At 48.4% G+C, this 18848-nt stretch overlaps 1 protein-coding gene across 5 annotated transcripts in view; it reads right to left on the bottom strand.

Annotated features, from left to right (window-relative positions):
- The window catches only part of LOC138268449 (mothers against decapentaplegic homolog 4-like), a 430729-nt gene that overhangs the window by 267828 nt on the left and 144053 nt on the right, over positions 1 to 18848 (bottom strand). For all 5 annotated transcript variants that reach the window (XM_069218099.1, XM_069218104.1, XM_069218102.1 and 2 more), the window contains one exon: positions 17333 to 17582. In XM_069218099.1, coding sequence (XP_069074200.1) covers positions 17333 to 17569 — 237 coding nt within the window. In that variant the 5' untranslated portion in view covers positions 17570 to 17582. The remainder of the gene's footprint in view (positions 1 to 17332; positions 17583 to 18848) is intronic.

Below are 18848 nucleotides of genomic sequence, written 5' to 3'. Positions count from 1 at the left end.
TCAGCTTTGTGGATCGGCTCAAAAGGAGCTTTCATGAGCTGCATCAACACAACATTCAATGACCATAGAGGCGGAGGTTTCCTAATTGGCGGGAAGACCCGAAAAAGGCCCTTCATAAATTGTTTGACCATTCTTGTGGAACACAAAGAGAGTCTGTCTGGTGATCTGCGGTATCTGGAAATTGCTGCCAGATGTACCCGTATGGAAGAATATGCAAGTCCTGATTTTGCCAGGAGCAGGAGATATGGAAGTATTTGTTCCGGAGTAGAAGATAAAGGATGTATATTTTCCGCTGCACACCAAATACAAAACCGTTTCCATTTAAGTCTATAGGTTTTGTTGGTAGTGTCAGCTCTAGCTTTTGCTAAGATGTCTCTACACTCTGGGGAAATTTTGAGATTTAAGTATTCATTGTGTTCAGGAGCCAAGCCGACAAATGAAGAGACGACGGATGTGGGTGTGTGACTTGTCCCTGGTGCATCGTTAAAAGAGTCGGACTCTGTCTGAGTGGTAGATGTGGTCGTTCGGAGAGCATGAGGAGCTCCGTATACCATATTTGTCTGGGCCATCTGGGAGCTATGAGTAGAAGTCGACACCCCTCCGTCTTCATTTTTCTGATGACTCTCGGAATGAGCGGGATCGGAGGAAAAGCGTAGACATAAACTCCTGACCATCTCATCGAAAACGCATTCCCCCACGAATCTTTTTGGGGAAGCCAACTTGCGTAGAACTGGCATTTCTTGTTCTCGAGAGTGGCAAATAGGTCTAAGTTTGGTTTGCCCCATAATAGAAACAGGCCATTGAGAATTTTCTGGTCTAGCTCCCACTCGTGATAAGGAATCACTGTCCTGCTCAGGGTGTCTGCTAGAACATTGATCTGTCCTGGCACATGCTCCGCTTTTAGTGAAATATTGTGTTTGATGGCCCATGTCCAAATTTGTTGGGCTAGCTGCGAGAGTTGTAGGGATCTTGTGCCTCCTTGCTTGTTTAGATAAAACATGCTGGTCATGTTGTCCGTCCGGATTAAGACGCTTGAACATTGTATCTTTGGCAAGAAAGCTTTTAGAACTAAGTGTATTGCTTTGAGTTCTAGATAATTGATGTGGAGCTGGCTCTCTTGCTGATTCCAGAGTCCGCTGATTTGCAGGTCCTGGCAGTGTGCACCCCATCCTTCTAGAGAGGCATCCGTTGTTACTATGTAACTTGGTGTTTGAAGAAGAAAAGACAGCCCTTTTGAGAAATTGGTTGGAGTCGCCCACCACCTCATAGTGTTCTTCATTAGAGGCGTTATGCGAATCTTGTCTTCGAAGGAGCCGTGGACCTGTGTCCATTGTATGTCCAATTGCTCTTGCAGGGGTCGCATATGGAGCCTGCAATCTGGGACTAGCGGAATGCACGATGATATCATTCCGAGCAATGATTTGTAGATGCGGACTGAAACGAACTTTTTTCTGGATAGGTTGTCTGCCAAAGAGGTTAACTTTTGTTTCCTCTCGTGTGATGGGTACGCTTTGCTGCGTACTGTGTCCAAAATTGCTCCCAAGAAACTCAATTCTTGTTTGGGGTATATCTGAGATTTCTGGTAGTTGACTACAAACCCCAGGCTGTGTAACAATTGAAGGCAATAGGAAATATGATTTGTTACTTGGAATTTTGAGGGTGCCTTTATAAGCCAGTCGTCCAGGTAAGGGAAGACCTGGATACCTGACTGGCGAAGATGTGCTGCTACTGGAGCTAACATTTTTGTGAAGATTCTGGGGGCTGATTTGAGACCGAATGGTAGAACCCGGAATTGGAGGTGCATACGTCCTACCCTGAACCTTAAAAATTTGCAATGTTTGCGATATATGGGGATATGAAAATAAGCATCCTGGAGGTCTAGGGATGCCATCCAATCTCCCGTGTTTAAGAGACGCAGGACATCCTGCAACGTTACCATCCTGAACGATTGTTTCTTTAGAAACTTGTTTAGTGCTCTCAAGTCCAGGATGGGGCGCCAGTCTCCTGATGGTTTCTTTAGAAGGAAAAACCGGGAGTAGAATCCTTTGTTCTTTTGAGATAAAGGGACTGGTTCTATTGCTCCTTTTGTTAGCATTATTCTTACTTCCCTGAGAAGTTGGCCCAACCTCGGAGGCGGTGTACCCGATGGAGGGACACTCGGTGGTGTTTGCATGAATTCCAGAGTATGACCTCTGGTCACTACATCTAGTACCCATCTGTCCGATGTTATAGCCTTCCACTTGGGGAAATAAGAATTGATGCGACCTCCGACCTTCAATATTGATTGGGGAGGTGTTGAGATTATCCGCTGGTCATTGCTTTCTGCCTGTATCTCTTCCTCGGGCAGCTCCTCTTCCTCTAGCCGGATGTTTATAAGCTGCGGCTGGTGGTAATCGATAATGCTGCTGTTGTTGATGGTGCTGATGTCCTGGTCCTGTGGAGGAAGATGGATATTGTGACCTGTATTGTTGGTATCCACCTCGAAAGGAGTAATTACCTCTACCCCTTGCTCCACGAAAAGGTAGTTTTTTATACTGCAGGGTACCTAGGGATTTTGCTGTATCGGTATCCGTCTTGATAGCCTGCAGCATGTCGTCGACATGTTTGCCAAACAAACTCTCTCCATCGAAGGGCATGTCGAGAACACGAGTTTGGACTTCTGGTCTGAATGAAGTAGCTTTAAGCCACCCTTGTCTGCGCAGGACTGCTGCTCCAGCTAATTGTCGAAAGCCAGTGAGGGAAATATCTATTGCAGTGTCTATTATCTCTGCGGAGACCCTTTCTCCCTCCTGCAAGACCTTTTTGGCTTCCACCTTGAGATCTTCTGGCAGTGAATCTACAAAAGCGGACATGTCTGCCCACATCTGGCGATCGTACCTTCCCAGGATGGCGAGGGAATTGGCCGCCTTGACCGTTACTGCAGCAACCGAGGAGAATTTCTTACCGATATTGTCTAGTCTCCTTCCCTCTTTGTCTGGGGGAGACGCAATAGGCGTAGAGGGGTTTTTGGATCGTCGTTGAGCCGCCTGTGATATAACCGAGTCAGGTTTCGGCTGCGAGACTAAACAGGCCGGAGAATCATCTGGGGCCTTGTATTTTTTCTCTAGCCTTGGCATTTGTGAAGGCACTGTTGCCGGGTTTTTCATTGCCTTCAAACCCTCCTCCCATAAGAAATCCACAATCGGTATGGCTCTTACAGATCTCTTTGATGGCTCTTTAAAGTCATACAAAAAACACTCAGTTTCATGGGAAACAATTGCCAGGCCAAAACGTTTCGCCGCTCTCTCTATGATATTATGGAAACCTCCTATGTCTTCTGGAGGAGAATCCACTGGAGCTGCTGGAGGTGGAGATGGTGTGGGAACGAGATAATCGTCCCATTCACTAGCCGCTGAATCTGCTAGCTCGCCCTCTTCCCTTTCGTCGTCCGACGAGAGGTAAGCTTCCGGAGCTTGGCTAGTTACAGGTCTACTAGCCTGTGGCTTTTCGGAAACATTAGTAGTTTGAGCTTGCTGGTAACTCTGAGGTCTAGGTGGCGTGGACTGAGTTGACGGTGGGAACCTTTTATAGTAGTCCTTCAACATATGTTGTAAATCTGTCACTAATGTGCTAGGCATAGCCAGTGGCGATGGTTGGTTTGCCTGTGGATAAGATGTTGAAGCATAACTATGCTGGTAATGTTGATCCTCTTCTTCATCAAACTCTTGACATTTGACATTTAGTTGGGACGGGCTACTAGCTGCCCCAAACATTCCTTGATCCTCATCATCATCATCGTCCAAAAGATGTTGCAGTGGGTATGGCAGCACTTTACTTGGTGATGTATGTATCGGCAAAATGTCAGATGGCTTGTCCCCTATATTAATAAGGGAAAGGGGTAAGAATCTGGTGGAGTCCTCATGATGGTATGAGGAATGATCTGGTGAAATATCCCAAGGTTTGTAAACTGTTAATGCTGTGGTGATCGTCGGTTCCATCGTCGACGGTTCCCTCGTCGACGGTTCCCTCGTCGACAGTACTGTCGTCGACGGGTCTCTCGTCGACGGGTCTCTCGTCGACACTTCCGTCCATGACTGCGTCTTTGTCAATGGGTCCTTAGTCGACGGTCCCTTCGTCGACGGGTATTTTACCGACGACGGTCGCTTCGCCGACGTATCTTGCGTAGATGGGTTTTTTAGTGCCCTGGAGGATTTGTGAACCCAGGAGGCCTCCGCTGTCGACGCTGTGGTTGCCGACGAAGCTCTTTTGAAGATTTTTGCAGTAATAATCGTCGTCGATGACAACGGCGACGACGTCATAATCATCGGTGATGATGGTGTTGTGAACGTCGACGATACCGTGGTCGCTGTTACCGTCGACACTGTCGTCGACGGGTCGGTCGTCTACGGTTGTTTTTTCACCGACAAGAGTTTTTCTGGCTCTTTTTGTGGTGACAGAGACAGGGATGGTTTCTTTGAGGTGCTTTTCCGGTGTAACGGCGTAGTAGGTTCTGAATGAACCTTTTTTGGTCCATGTTTAACTGCCTCTTCAGTTAAGACTTGTTTTGTCTTTTTGTGCATTGTTCTTGGTGGTTCATCCGCACCTCTATCTCTCTCACCTGTTCTTTTCTGAGGGCGAGAAGTTTGTGGTGATTCTTCGCTGTCTGATGAAGGATGCTCTAAGGCTTTCTGTTTTTGTAGCCATAAGAGAAGTCTACCCTCTCGGTCTTTGAGGGTTTTTTGACTAAAGGTGCGACAGATTTTGCAGTCTCTCACCTTATGGTCTGGATGAAGGCAGTAAATACACTTCTTGTGGGGGTCATCAATATGTAGTCTCTTCTTCCCACAGTTGTCACAGTCTCTGAACAGACCCTTCTTTGCCTTTTCAGACATAGTAAAGTTGTAACTAGTTTCCTGAGAGAAAAAACAATCTTCAGTCAGAAAATAGGAAAAAAACTGAGCAGAGCTCAGGGAGACTCCCTTCACACGACGTGCGGTAGAAAATCTGAGGGAATTCAGCCTCTGTTGGGAGTGTTTGGGAGGGGCTGAATCCTGATTGGCTGATACTCAAGTTTGGGTCTTTTCACAAAACAAAGTGGATAGACTGTAAAATACCCTATGAGGCCTACTAGGGCCTACTGGTTTTACTTTTACTGACTTACTGCTTTTTATATATTTAAGTTTACCGTGAGGCTCCCACCTCCACGACGGGGATGATTCAAGCATGTGAATCTATGAAAGATCCAATACTGGAGAACCTAAAGAATAAGTTACTTACTTTCGGTAACGCTTTTTCTGCTGGATACAGTAACTACCTGTGGATTCCTCACCAAAAGAATTCTCCCCTTGCGCTAGCCCTCGACGGAAATTTCTTCTAGCTCTGCACGTCGACGATGACGTCACAATCGCCCGACTCCACGCGACGCCACATGAAGCCCTCGTCGACGGCAGACATCAGTTATCACAATTTTTTTACGTGCCATAGAGGCGAACAGGTTAAACCTAAAGTGTACACATTCATCCCGAATAGGTGAAAACAAAACATTTAATATAAAACTCAATATAAATCACAATTATGAATGCTCAATTTGATACCAAAATAAATAAATATATATGTACAATTCCAGTTCAAAAAATCCTTTTCACTACCTTAATTTGTAAAGGAAAAGGATAAACAATGAACACAACTATAGGCATGAAACAGCTATATACATATATATACAAGTCCAAGGATGCGCACCCAAAGAGATCTTGGTTTGACCAGTCAGGCAACGGGGAAGTGGGTGGGACCGTGAGGAATCCACAGGTAGTTACTGTATCCACCAGAAAAAGCGTTACCAAAGGTAAGTAACTTATTCTTCTGATGGATACACCTACCTGTGGATTCTTCACCAAAAGAATAGAGTCCCAAAGCAGTACTACCTCCGGAGGTGGGTGCCCCAATGGTCAAACCAAGAAATCTTGCAGCACCGAGCGAGCAAAATGGCCATCCCTCCTAACCTCAGAGTCCAAACAGTAATGCTTGGCAAAAGTATGGAGGGATGCCCAGGTCGCTGCCCTGCAGATGTCAGCCACAGGAACACCTCTAGCCAAAGCAGATGAAGCCGCTTTGGCCCTGGTGGAATGGGCACGAAGCCCCACAGGTGGATCTCTCTTCGCCAAAGAATAGCAGATCTTAATACATAGAATGACCCACCTGGATAGCGTTCTCTTGTGGACCGCTCTACCTTTTCACTTCCCCACGTATCCAACGAAGAGCTGTTCATCCTGTCTGAACTCTTTCATCCTGGCGACGTAGAAGCTCGGAGCTCTTCGCGGATCCAGCCGGTGGAGCCTCTCTTCCTCCTTGGATGGATGAGGTGGAGGGTAAAAGGAAGAGCGAGTAATTGACTGCCCCAGGTGAAAGGGTGTAACAACCTTCGGTAGGAAAGCCGCCTTGGTCCTCAACACCACTTTGTCCTTGAAGAAGGAAAGGTATGGGGTCTCCACAGTGAGAGCCTGAAGCTCACTAACCCTTCTGGCAGATGTTATTGCCACCAGGAAAACAGTTTTAAATACTAGGAACCGCAGAGAACAAGAGTGCATAGGTTCAAACGGGGCCCCCATAAGAAAAGTTAAAACTAAGTTAAGGTCCCATTGAGGCATAACGAATGGCGTGGGCGGATACTTATTAGTGAGTCCCTTTAGAAACTTTAAAACAATTGGAGATTTAAAGAAGGATGGTTGATCAGGAAGGCACAGAAAAGCAGATAGCGCAGATAGATAACCCTTAACAGTGGCAATTGAAAAACCTTTCTGTGCTAGATAGAGCGCAAATGACAAAATGTCAGATTAACTAGTTCTTAAAGGATCTAAACTATTCTCTTCACACCAACTTGTAAATTTAGCCCAACAATTTGTATAGATTGACTTGGTGGAGTGTCGCCTGGCCGATAGAATAACTTCCACCACTTCTGGATGGAGAGAAAAGGAACTCAGATTGCCCCGTTCAATCTCCAGGCATGAAGATGCAGGCTCTGGAGGTGGGGGTGTAGAATCTGCCCCTGCGACTGCGAGAGGAGGTCCACCCTGCAAGGGAGACGGAGCGGAGGGCACTGAGAGAGTTGGAGTAGGTCCGAATACCACACCCTTCTCGGCCAGTCCGGAGCTATTAGGATGACTTGGGCTCGGTCTTGGCGGATCTTCCTGAGAACTCGAGGAATCAAGGGTATGAGGGGAAACGCGTAAAGTAACTGACCCTTCCAGGTCATCTGAAACGCGTCCCCCAAAGCTCCCTGCACCGGATACTGGAGGCTACCAAATAGCGGACACTGCGCATTCTCTTGAGTGGCAAACAGATCTATTTGCGGATATCCCCACATCCTGAAGATATCCAGAACTAGATCTGGATGAAGACGCCACTCGTGATCGACCGAGCTGCGTCGACTGAGAATGTCTGCACGCACATTCAGGACTCCGGCCAAGAGATGTGCAAACAAGCAGATCTTGTGGTCTTGAAACTAGGACCAGAGACAAAGAGCTTCTCTGCAGAGAAGATCCGACCCCACTCCTCCCTGTTTGTTTATATAACACATCGAGGTCGTGTTGTCCGTTAGAATTTGGACTGACTGACCGCGAATGGAAGGGAGGAAGGCCTTGAGTGCCAGACGTACTGCCCGCAATTCTAACAGATTGATGTGTAATTTCTGTTCTACTGGAGACCAAAGGCCTTTGATCTCCAGGTCCCCCAGATGAGCTCCCCACCCTAGAGTGGAGGAACCGTTACCACTGAGGCCACTGGTGGGGGTAGCGAGAATGGCCTTCCTTGTGACAGGTTGTCGACCGCTGCCCACCACTGAAGATCCACTGCAGTGTCTCTGGAGATCTTTATCGAGTCCTCGAGATCCCCTTTGTGCTGAAACCACTGCCTGCGGACGCACCACTGGAGAGCCCTCATGTGCCAGCGTGCATAAGTGACCAACAGTATGCAAGAAGCAAACAGACCGAGCAGACGAAGGACTTTGAGGATTGGAACTACCGCTCCATTTTGAAACATTGGAATCAAAGCCTGTATGTCCTGAACTCGCTGTGGCGGAGAAAAGGCCCGATTCAATGTCGTGTCCAATACTGCCCCTATGAACAGGAGGCGTTGAGAGGGCTCTAGGTGAGATTTGGGTACATTGACTGAAAAACACAGGTCGTACAACAATTGAGTTGTCGACTGGAGATGGCACCGCACGAGCTCTGGAGTATTGGCCTTGATCAACCAATCGTCCAGATAGGGAAACACAGCGATCCCCTTCCTTCTGAGCTCTGCTGCTACCACCGCCGTCACCTTCGTGAAGACTCGAGGTGCTGAAGTAAGACCAAAGGGAAGGACCGCAAACTGATAATGCTGTGATCCTACTACAAACCGGAGATACTTCCTGTGCGATTTGAGGATTGGAATATGAAAATACGCGTCCTGCAAATAGACCGACACCATCCAGTCTCCGTTCAACGCCAAAAGAACCTGAAAGAGTCAGCATTTTGAACTTTTCCTGTTTGAGGAACCAATTCAAAATCCTCAAGTCCAAAATCGGTCTCAGCCGACCATCCTTTTTGGGAATCAGAAAGTATCTTGAATAGCACCCCTGACCCCTCTCTTGCTCGGGAACCAACTTTATTGCACCTTTCTGTAATAGGGATAATACCTCCTGCTGTAACAGGAGAAGATGGTCTTCCGAACAGAAGGATGGGCGGGGAGGGAAGGTCGGAGGGAATTCCCGAAAGGGAAGAGCGTACCCCCTCTTCACAATGTCGATGACCCAGGAGTCCGATGTTATGACCTCCCACATTGGAAGAAAAAAGGCAAGTCTCCCCCCTACCGGAGACGAATGGACAGGGAATGGTGGAGGACTACAGCTGCTTTCCTTGCTGCACCCCTCCCGAGGAAGAGGAAGAGGCAGAGTGCTGCAAGGTGGCTCCTCTCGTACGGACTCTGCCCCTGCCCCTGCCCCTGAAGGATCTGTAAGGCAGGGTAGAAGCAGTTTGTTGTGGTACTTGCACTCTTCCTCGAAAGGAACCACGTCCAAATCCTTTAAATCTCCGAAAGCCTCTAAAGGTGGATGAGGCCGACGACTGGAGTCCCAAGGACCTAGCTGTCGCTCTGCTCTCTTTAAAACGCTCCAAGGCTGAGTCAGCCTTAGAGCCGAAGAGCTTTTCCCCATCAAACGGAAGATCAAGGAGTGTGGCCTGCATGTCCGTCAAGAAGCCTGATGATCGAAGCCAAGACTGCCTCCTAGAGACTATGGCCGTGCCCATAGCCCTAGCCACCGAGTCCGAAGTTTCCAATCCAGACTGGATCACTTGCGTCGCAGCCGCCTGAGCATCCGCTAAGAGTTGCAGCATCTCCTGGGACAAATTAGGGTGGCCCTTCGCCTCTTCCATAAGGGCATGGATGTAACGTCCCAGTATGCATGTGGCATTGGATGGTTTTAGGGCCATACTGCAAGATGAAAATGTCTTTTTAGCAGCATGGTCCATCTTTTTTGACTCTCTGTCCGCAGGGGCCCCAGGAAACGAGCCAGGAGAGGATCTGGAGGAACATGAATCTTGGACCACTAGGCTCTCCGGAGTTGGTTGCCTGGAAAGAAACGCCGGATCCCCAGGCGCCCTCCTGTACTGCCGAGCCACCGCTCTGTTGACCGCAGCGGTGGATACAGGTTTCAGCCAGATATCCTTAATAGGGTCCAGCAGAGCCTCATTGAATGGTAGAAGAGGCTCAGCAGAAGCAGACGTCGGATGGAGGACTTCTGTTAATAAATTTCTCTTGACCTCCGTGGTAGGAAGGGGAATATCCAAAAAGTCTGCAGCTTTACGGATGACTTTATGGAAAGAAGCTGCTTCCTCCGTGACCTCTCCAGGGGAAGCCAGATCCCATTCCGGGGTAGTGTCAAGGCCACTAGCTGAGTCCAGTCCCTGGAAGTCACCTGAGGGCTCTACAATTTCTCCTTCCTCCAGGTGTTGCCTCGCGTACTCTTCCTCCTCCAACAGACGAAGGGCCAGGCGTCTTGATTTAAGTCTTGACTCCAAGCCTGGAGTCGACAAGGCATCAGCCGACGCCGAAGATCTTCGTCGGCGCCGACCCTCGGATTCGTCCGAAGCCGGAGGCTCCGGCTCCAAAGTGTTCTTGGACGTCGACTGGATCCGAGGCGAATCCGACGGCGCCGTAACAGGTGTAGCCATCCTGAGCTACGTCGTAGGCATCAGCGCCGCTTCAGATGCAGCAGACATAAACGGGGTGAACGGCGCCGACCTGTAAGACACCGGGACACCCAAATCATAGGCCAAAGGGCCAGACGGACCTGCATGACTTCCACCCGGCGTCATGGAAGCAAAGATGTTATACATAGCGTTAAAAAACGCTGCAGGATCCGATACCGGAGTCGGGAAAGCCGGGTACTGTTGCTGCTGCACTGGCACCGGCAAAGCTGCCGAAGAGGGTCCAGGTAACTCCTGGCTAGGAGAACCCTCAGACCTCTGGGGAGGCTCAACCTCAAAGACTGACCCAGGTGACGTCGGGGTCGCCGGAGGTGGAGGGGTGACGGTCAGGCTTATCTCCCACGTCGGACGACGCCGAGCCGACGGAGAAGCCGATCTAGATCTGGACCGTCCCTTGCTCAATCGGCACCGAGATCCATGACGCCGCCGAGAGCCACTATGATGACGACGAGACCTCGAAGATCTCGACGAAGACTCCCTCCTATGACGCCTCTCTTTCTTCTTCTTGGACCGGGCCAAGAATAACTTCGCCTCCCTCTCCTTAAGTGCCTTAGGGTTCATGCGTTGGCACGAACCACATGCCTCGACCTCGTGGTCGGAACTAAGGCACCAGAGGCATTTCTCGTGGGGGTCGGTAACCGACATCCGACCCCCGCACTGGCTACAAGGTTTAAAGCCGGATTTTCTAGGCTGCGACATCGTAACCGTCCGTTGGTAACAGTATCTCCCTGTGAGCCTCGAAGAATTAACCGTTATTCGGGCATGGAAAAAAGGGAACTGACGTCTGCACGTCGACAAGGGCTTCTTATTGCCTGGATGACGTCATGGGGCGTCACGTGGAGTCGGGCGATTGTGACATCATCATCAACGTGCAGAGCTAGAAGAAATTTCCATCGAGGGCTAGCGCGAGGGGAGAATTCTTTTGGTGAGGAATCCACAGGTAGGTGTATCCATCAGAATATATGTTTTTAGTAAAATTAAAAGGTCTCTGTAGGAGGTTGGCTCTGTATATACTATCTCAAAGTGAGAGATAGTGTGCACAGAGTCCAAGGGTGCCCCTTAGAGGTTGATAGTGGCAAAATTAGATAATTCTAATGCTCTATTTTGTGGTCGAGCAGTAGGCTTATCAGAGGGTAGTGTTAAGCATTTTTTGTACACACAGAGGCAATAAATGAGGAACACACACTCAAAGACTTAACTTCAGGCTAATAGTTTTTATATAGAAAAATATAATTTCTTAATTTATTTTAGAACCACAAGATTCAAGATTTGAGGTAAGTACATAAAATGCAAGGTACTTCACACAGGTAAGTAGGGAACTTTGATTTAAAACAGTAGTACACACAGTTTAGGTTAGAATGGCAATAAGCTATTTTAAAAGTGGACACAGTGCAAAAATCAACAGTTCCTGGGGGAGGTAAGTTTGTTTAAGTTTCTCAGGTAAGTAAAGAACTTACACAGTCAGTCTCCTGGGCATAGGCAGCCCACCGTTGGGGTATCAAGGCAACCCAAAAGTCACCGCAACAGCAACACAGGGCCGGTCAGGTGCAGAGGTCAAAGGAGGGCCCAAAACATATAGGCGCCTATGGAGAACAGGGGTGCTCCGGTTCCGGTCTGCTGGCAGGTAAGTACCTGCGTCCTCAGGGAGCAGACCAGGGAGGTTTTGTAGAGCACTGGGGGGGCCAGATGCAGTGTGCAAAAGTAGGCGTCGGGTTTGCTATAGGAAGCAATGGAGGGACCCAGGGGTCACTCTAGCGATGCAGGCAGGGCACCTCTCGGGCCAGCCACCGATTGGGCTAGGAAAAGGGCCGCCTGCTGGTCACTCCCGCACTGGAAGGTGGTTCCTCTCAGCCCTGGGGGCTACGGGTGCAGTGCTTGGTCCAGGCATCAGGTTCCTTGTTACCAGGCAGTCGCTGTCAGGGGGAGCCTCTGGATCCTCTCTGCAGGCGTCGCTGTGAGAGTGCAGGGGGGGTCGACTCAGGTTACTCACATCATCGCAGTCGCCTGTGAGTCTTCTCTGTGGTATAGTTCTCTGGAGCTCGAGCTGGGGGCGTCTGGTGCAGAGTGAGAAGCCTCATGCTTCCGGCCGGAAGGGAGAGTCTCTTTAAAAGTTGCTTCAAAGTTGCAAAGTTGTTGCTGTTTTTGAACAGTGCTGCTGTTCTCGGGAGTTTCTTGGTCCTTCGGGTTCAGGGCAGTCCTCTGAGTCCTCAGAGGTTGCTGGTCCCTGTCGGATGCGTCGCTGTGCAGGTTCTTTGAGTCTGGAGATAGGCCAGTAGTGCTTGAGCCAAGTCAGTTGGTGTTTCCGTCGTCTCTGCAGGGCTTTCAGGTCAGTAGCCCTTCTTCTTTCTTCAGGTTACAGGAATCTGATTTCCTGGGTTCAGGGTCACCCATAAATACTAAATTTAGGGGTGTGTTTAGGTCTGGGGGGCAGTAGCCAGCCGCTACTGTCCCGGAGGGTGGCTACACCCTCTTTGTGCCTCCTCCCTGAGGGGAGGGGGGGACATCCCTATTCCTATTGAGGGAATCCTCCTATCTCAAGATGGAGGATTTCTAAAGGCAGGAGTCACCTCAGCTCATGGAATCTTAGGGGCTCTCCTGAATAGTGGGTGGCTCCTCCTTTTTTCCTCATTATCTCCTCCAGCCTTGCTGCCAAACATGGGGGCAGTGGCCGGAGGGGTGGCCATCTCCACTAGCTGGGATGCCCTGGGTTGCTGTAACAAAAGGCATGAGCCTTTGAGGCTCACCACCAGGTGTTACAGTTTCTGCAGGGGGAGGTGAGAAGCACCTCCACCCAGTACAGGCTTTGTTCTTGGCCACTGAGTGACAAAGGCACTCACCCTATGTGGCCAGAAACTCGTCTTGTTGTGGCAGGCTGGCAGAAACTGGTCAGCCTAGCACTAGGAGTCGGACTGGTATTAGGTGGGCATCTCTAAGATGCCCTCTGGGTGTATTTTACAATAAATCCCACACTGGCATCAGTGTGCATTTATTGTGCTGAAACGTTTGATACCAAACCTCCCAGATTTCAGTGTAGCCATGATGGAACTGTGGAGTTTGTGTTTGACAAACTCCCAGACCATATACTCTTTATGGCTACCCTGCACTTACAATGTCTAAGGTTTTGCTTAGACACTGTAGGGGCATAGTGCTCAGGCACATATGCCCTCGCCTGTGGTATAGTCCACCCTGCCTTAGGGCTGTAAGGCCTGCTAGAGGGGTGACTTACCAATGCCAGAGGCAGTGAGAGGTGGGCATGGCACTCTGAGGGGAGTGCCATGTCGACTTAATAATTTTCTCCCCACCAGCACACACAAGCTATGAGGCAGTGTGCATGTGCTGACTGAGGGGTCCCCAGGTTTGCATAAGACATGCTGCAGCCCTTAGAGACCTTCCCTGGCAACAGGGCCCTTGGTACCAGGGGTACCATTTGCAAGGGACTTATCTGTCTGCCAGGGCTGTGCCAATTGTGGGATCAAAGGTACAGTTTAGGGGAAAGAACACTAGTTCGGGGGCCGGTTAGCAGGGTCCCAGCACATGTTCAATCATAACTGGCATCAACAAAAGGCAAAAGGTCAGGGGGTAACCATGTCAAGGAAGGTTAATTCCAGACCTTAAAACTAAAATAGTAAGTTGATGACACATAGACTCTCAACTACACCATATTGCAAGCCTGTGAGATTTAGTTTCATCATAATACCAAGTTCACATGTTAGATTTTCTTGCTCAGCTGCAGTTTTGCGTTTTAGTGGGTGTGTTATGATTCGCCCATTTTAATCACAGTAAAATGTAAGTGCACCGTGACATTTTAACTGGCCCGGAACTCGCCTGCCCACTGAATACCAAGTTCACAACGTTAATGTCCTTTTAATAAGAAGTTTCCACTTTATACATTTAGAATGAAGATTGTATTAACTGTGGCATATGTTGTTTCCTGCCAGATGAACGCAAACTATTAACCCGGTCAATCTGAGGACAGACCCAGGATTCTACTGGGAGCATCGGTATGTTTCATGGTAAAACCTCAACCAGAAAATAGAATAAAAGATGGATTCATCACGGATCTGTTGGCGCCACCCTGAAGGAGTGAGTCAACTCTCCCCAGACAAAACAAGAGGCAGTGCAGCCTGATTCACACAAAAAAAAACAGAGCCACGCTCAAACTGACTAGCAGATTTTCTGATTTTGATTAACTCATAATATCACATTAATTCATTTTTGGGTTTAATTAATTAATCTTGCTGCACGATCTAATGTAAGTAAAACAATGTAAAAAAACTATGAAAAATAAACAACATTGTCCATACTCTAATTATCATTTTTTTCAAAGACTTTTATTAGTTCTTTAGTTTTCTACCTAAACAGGTGGCAATCCTGTTGGAACTTTTGAAACAATTTAATTATTTACCTTTCACTGATCTCCCTGCCTTAGTTTTCATGAAAATGTTTTCCAGGGGCCAGTGCTTAATTTGTAAATAAAGAGGTGCCGGTGCTCAAAGCCCTTCTCTTAAACACGAGGCTGCTGTAATTAAATTTGCCAGCACTGAATACTGAGGCAGCGTAATCCTGGAGCCATCTCGGGCCTCTTCAATCAATTTACGGCCACCCCTGCCCCTTCAGCTCATCTTGCAACTTTCTCCCTTTATGACGTTTTTTTAGTTTTTCCTTCTTCCGTCCTTCCCATATGTGTCTTTTGCTCGCAGCAAATGCTTGAGGCATAAGAATAAGCCCCGGCCCTCACAAATAAGTGCCGGTGCTCAGCACCGGAAACAACAAGCACTAATTAAGCACTGCCCGTGTCAGTGAATAAAGGTACAAAAAATCTTTTCAGACTATGGTGGTCATTCCAACCCTGGCGGTCCATGACCGCCGGGTTGGAGGACCGCGGGAGCACCGCCGACAGGCCGGCGGTGCTCCAATGGGCATTCCGACCGCGGCGGTAAAGCCGCGGTCGGACCGGCAACACTGGCGGTCTCCCGCCAGTGTACCGCCGCCCATTGGAATCCTCCAAGGCGGCGCAGCTAGCTGCGCCGCCGAGGGGATTCCGACCCCCCCTACCCCCATCCAGTTCCCGGCGGTCCGCCCGCCGGGAACCGGATGGCGGTAGGGGGGGTCGCGGGGCCCCCGTAAGAGGGCCCCTAAATGTATTTCACTGTCTGCTGCGCAGACAGTGAAATACGCGACGGGTGCAACTGCACCCGTCGCACAGCTTCCACTCCGCCGGCTCGATTCCGAGCCGGCTTCATCGTGGAAGCCTCTTTCCCGCTGGGCTGGCGGGCGGCCTGAAGGCGGCCGCCCGCCAGCCCAGTGGGAATGTCAGAATTACCGCTGCGGTCTTTCGACCGCGGAACGGTAACCTGACGGCGGGAGTTTGGCGGGCGGCCTCCGCCGCCCGCCAAGGTCAGAATGAGGGCCTATCTCTTCAATTCACTACAATTTGTAACGTTTACATTGTCCGCATATGTTCAAGTGTAAATCTGTGTCTGGATTATCAGATGTAATCTGTATGGTCTACTAGTGGACCCCAACAACTCTGAAACGGTAAACGCGCATGGAGAGAGGAACAGCAAACACACACAAGAACCACAAAAGGGTCTCTGCAGACAGGAAGCCAGGCACTGCAAACACGCAAGAAAACCGACCTCCGAGCAAACACGAGGACGCAAGCACATCAAGCACAGTTAAAGTCAAACACAGCAAAGACAAAGAGTTCAAAGCGCACACACCACACACCCGGAAAAAGGCAAAAATGAACCCAGGCATGGAAAATGCAAAACACACAGAGCCGGTAAATGGACACGGGCTCGAGTACAGCAAAAACATCTTCAGCAGCAACACAGAGGGACATGGTCAAAGCAAACATACAGGGATCAGCATAAAGAAATGGGCTTCCGGGAAAGCACCAGACACCAACCACTACAGAACAAGCATTGTTATACGCACAGGCAAGGCATGTTAACACAGGCATAGTAAATAAACTTGGACACAACATAGCAAATACACTTGCCCATGTGCAGTATATATCAAAGTCACAAACACAGGAAACAAATCACTGCAAGGAAGACGAAGAAGGGACCCACTTATGACTAGCATGCAGTAAAACATGCCTCATTTGGTGCCTAGGCAAATACACATGCTGACTCATCTACAGTTCACACATTTCACATCCACCCACTCACATTCCAACAAGAAAGAATGACAACAAACCATACGGAGACTAGGGTTTGTAAAAGGCAGTGCAAAACGTGGAGTTAAAATGAAGCTGAGATTAACCCATTTACATTTCACCTGAGTCTACATAGTTAACTGTCCTCCCTCATCGGCCTTCAATGTCCCCTTGAAAAGATAACCACTGAAATGAGCAGATGATTGCGCCTGACTCCATTTCCACGCTGTTTCCCACACACAAGGGACAGGCAGGTCAGAATACAGGAACAGTAGCTGGCCTCATCGGAGTCATGAGATCGATGTTGTTTCCACAGATCTGTTTATTTTCACAAGGATATTTTGGTTGCTCCATGTGAATATCTTTTGGAAAATAAGAAATTAATAGAGGAGCTGTACCTGAAGTATGTGATTCCAAGGCAATTCCCCATTTCCAAGGTGACTACGCGTCCCACTTGTGATGGCCTAGATATTCCCCACCACTAGTATTGGTAAACTCCGAGGGTGGAGAAAATCCAGGCCACTTTCAGGACCTCTTGTTATGAAGGCATAGGTGCTACTGGTGCATTACAGAGGTATGATCATCATTCCCTAGAAGCTGTCTCAGCATTGTTCTTAGTCCTCAGTCTCAGTCAAGTTTTCAAGCCTCTCCCGGACGACTGTTTCCATATAAATATGATACTCAATGTTTCCAGAAAGAGTTGAGGGGTCTATGTTTAACCAATTTCCCAGTGAATGACCAAAATTGTCATTTGTCTTTTAAAGTTAAACTTTATTGGTAAAAGACTCATCTTGCACCCTCCTACTCCAAAGAGGTTTAATGTGCATGGCAAGTGATTTCCCTCTCTGTAACCCTCCTCCTGCCCCAGCACAGACTCCGTTGCTGATCGTTTTAAAATCCAGCCACATACTTAAATCGGGAACCATTAGGCAGAAAGCTTCTCTCATACCTGTAGCCGCCCATCCAGGGTCCTTTGGATTGTAACGCATTTGCTGGGGTGGACACCATTGGTAGTGATGGCTGTGATGAGTGAGTCAAGCTCCTCTTTCTTCTCCTTCAGTTTCTTCACCAAGCTTTCGATGGCCCGCTTGGCGAAGGTCTCATTCTCTCCGCCCTGTCGGTGGCACATGAGGCTGTGGACAATGCTGAGGCATGCATCGTTGCTGGTGGGTGGGTTCAGGGACATGGTGCAGCTGCCCCTGCAAACAAGACAACATAAACTTAACACAAGCATTTGCAATGCAATGAGTCTCGCGTTTACTCAAGTTAAAGCTATTAGCTTTGTAAACTCCTAACCAGACTTTTCTTGCCACATAAACTGAAAAGTAAAACAGTTTCACATATGCGAGCCGTCGGCCTCCATGAGCGCAAAGCAATCACACAAAAGGAAACAGAAGTTTGCTCGCAGTCAAATGGCAAAAGTGCAATTACCCATGTAACCTGCAAAATTGCAATTATCTATGTTACCAGCAAAAGTGCAATTATCCATGTAACAGGGTCGATGTCATTCAAAGTGCTTGACTACTGCCCAGCGAGATCGTACTACCTATGGAATAAAGAGAAAAAATAGTGCAGAAACCATACGGAAAACATGCAGCCTCGTATATTTTCAGTAGTTTACTGGTGTGTTCGAGGCAGGCTAAACACCGGAAAAGGCATGACACAGGCATGCCATACACTAATTAAATCAAGCTGATTTTAAAAGGCAAGCCCACAAACCACGCAAACTGATGGGCTTGGTGTGGGCATGGTTAGAATCCCAGAGAGAGATTACACCAGGGATGGAGCGCTATGCGCTCGACCGTAAAAAGGCCGTCAACTACAACATCACCTCATGTTCAATTCTTTTAAGCAAGTAGCCTGTATCTTCAAACTATATGGACTACAGTTCAGTGCCCCGCAATAGTCACATAATCACAGAAATCACTTGCTGCCCACTACATTATAAACACCTCCAAAGTTTAAGACTAAATACTTTCCCCTACAATTAATATTTTCTTCCAAATATTTCAGAGTTGTATTTTTGACTATACAGCTACTAGAAGAAGGCAAAGGCCCTTAATACAAGTTCCTCTTATTTTGGTGCAGGGATAAAGGGTGCCAGAATAATTGATTGTCAGTATTCACACACCATAATACAATGATTTTCTTTTCCCTGGAATTCGGAATAACACGTATACCCAGGAAAACTGCTCCAATTCTCTGCGTTTTTATTAATTCCAGGGTTTAACTCCACACCAGTTTGCCACTTGCTGGGAGTTGGGGGCAATTGTCAGTGTGCTTGTTTTGGCCTTTGGTGGTTGTAGCAGGAGTTTGGAAGGTTAAAGCAAGTGAGCTGGGATCTGGTTGCACAGCTGCAGCTCCTAATCTTGTGCAGAAGCAAGATGGGCAAGGTGCATCAGTTGCCCGCAGGCTATGCAGTACCGTATTCAGTTCTGGGTCTGGTGACACCCAAGCCTTGAGTG

Source organism: Pleurodeles waltl, chromosome 12, assembly GCF_031143425.1.
Source record: "Pleurodeles waltl isolate 20211129_DDA chromosome 12, aPleWal1.hap1.20221129, whole genome shotgun sequence".
Lineage (NCBI taxonomy): Eukaryota > Metazoa > Chordata > Amphibia > Caudata > Salamandridae > Pleurodeles > Pleurodeles waltl.
Note: the sequence above shows the minus strand (reverse complement) of the source record. Positions and strands in the feature narration are given on the sequence as shown.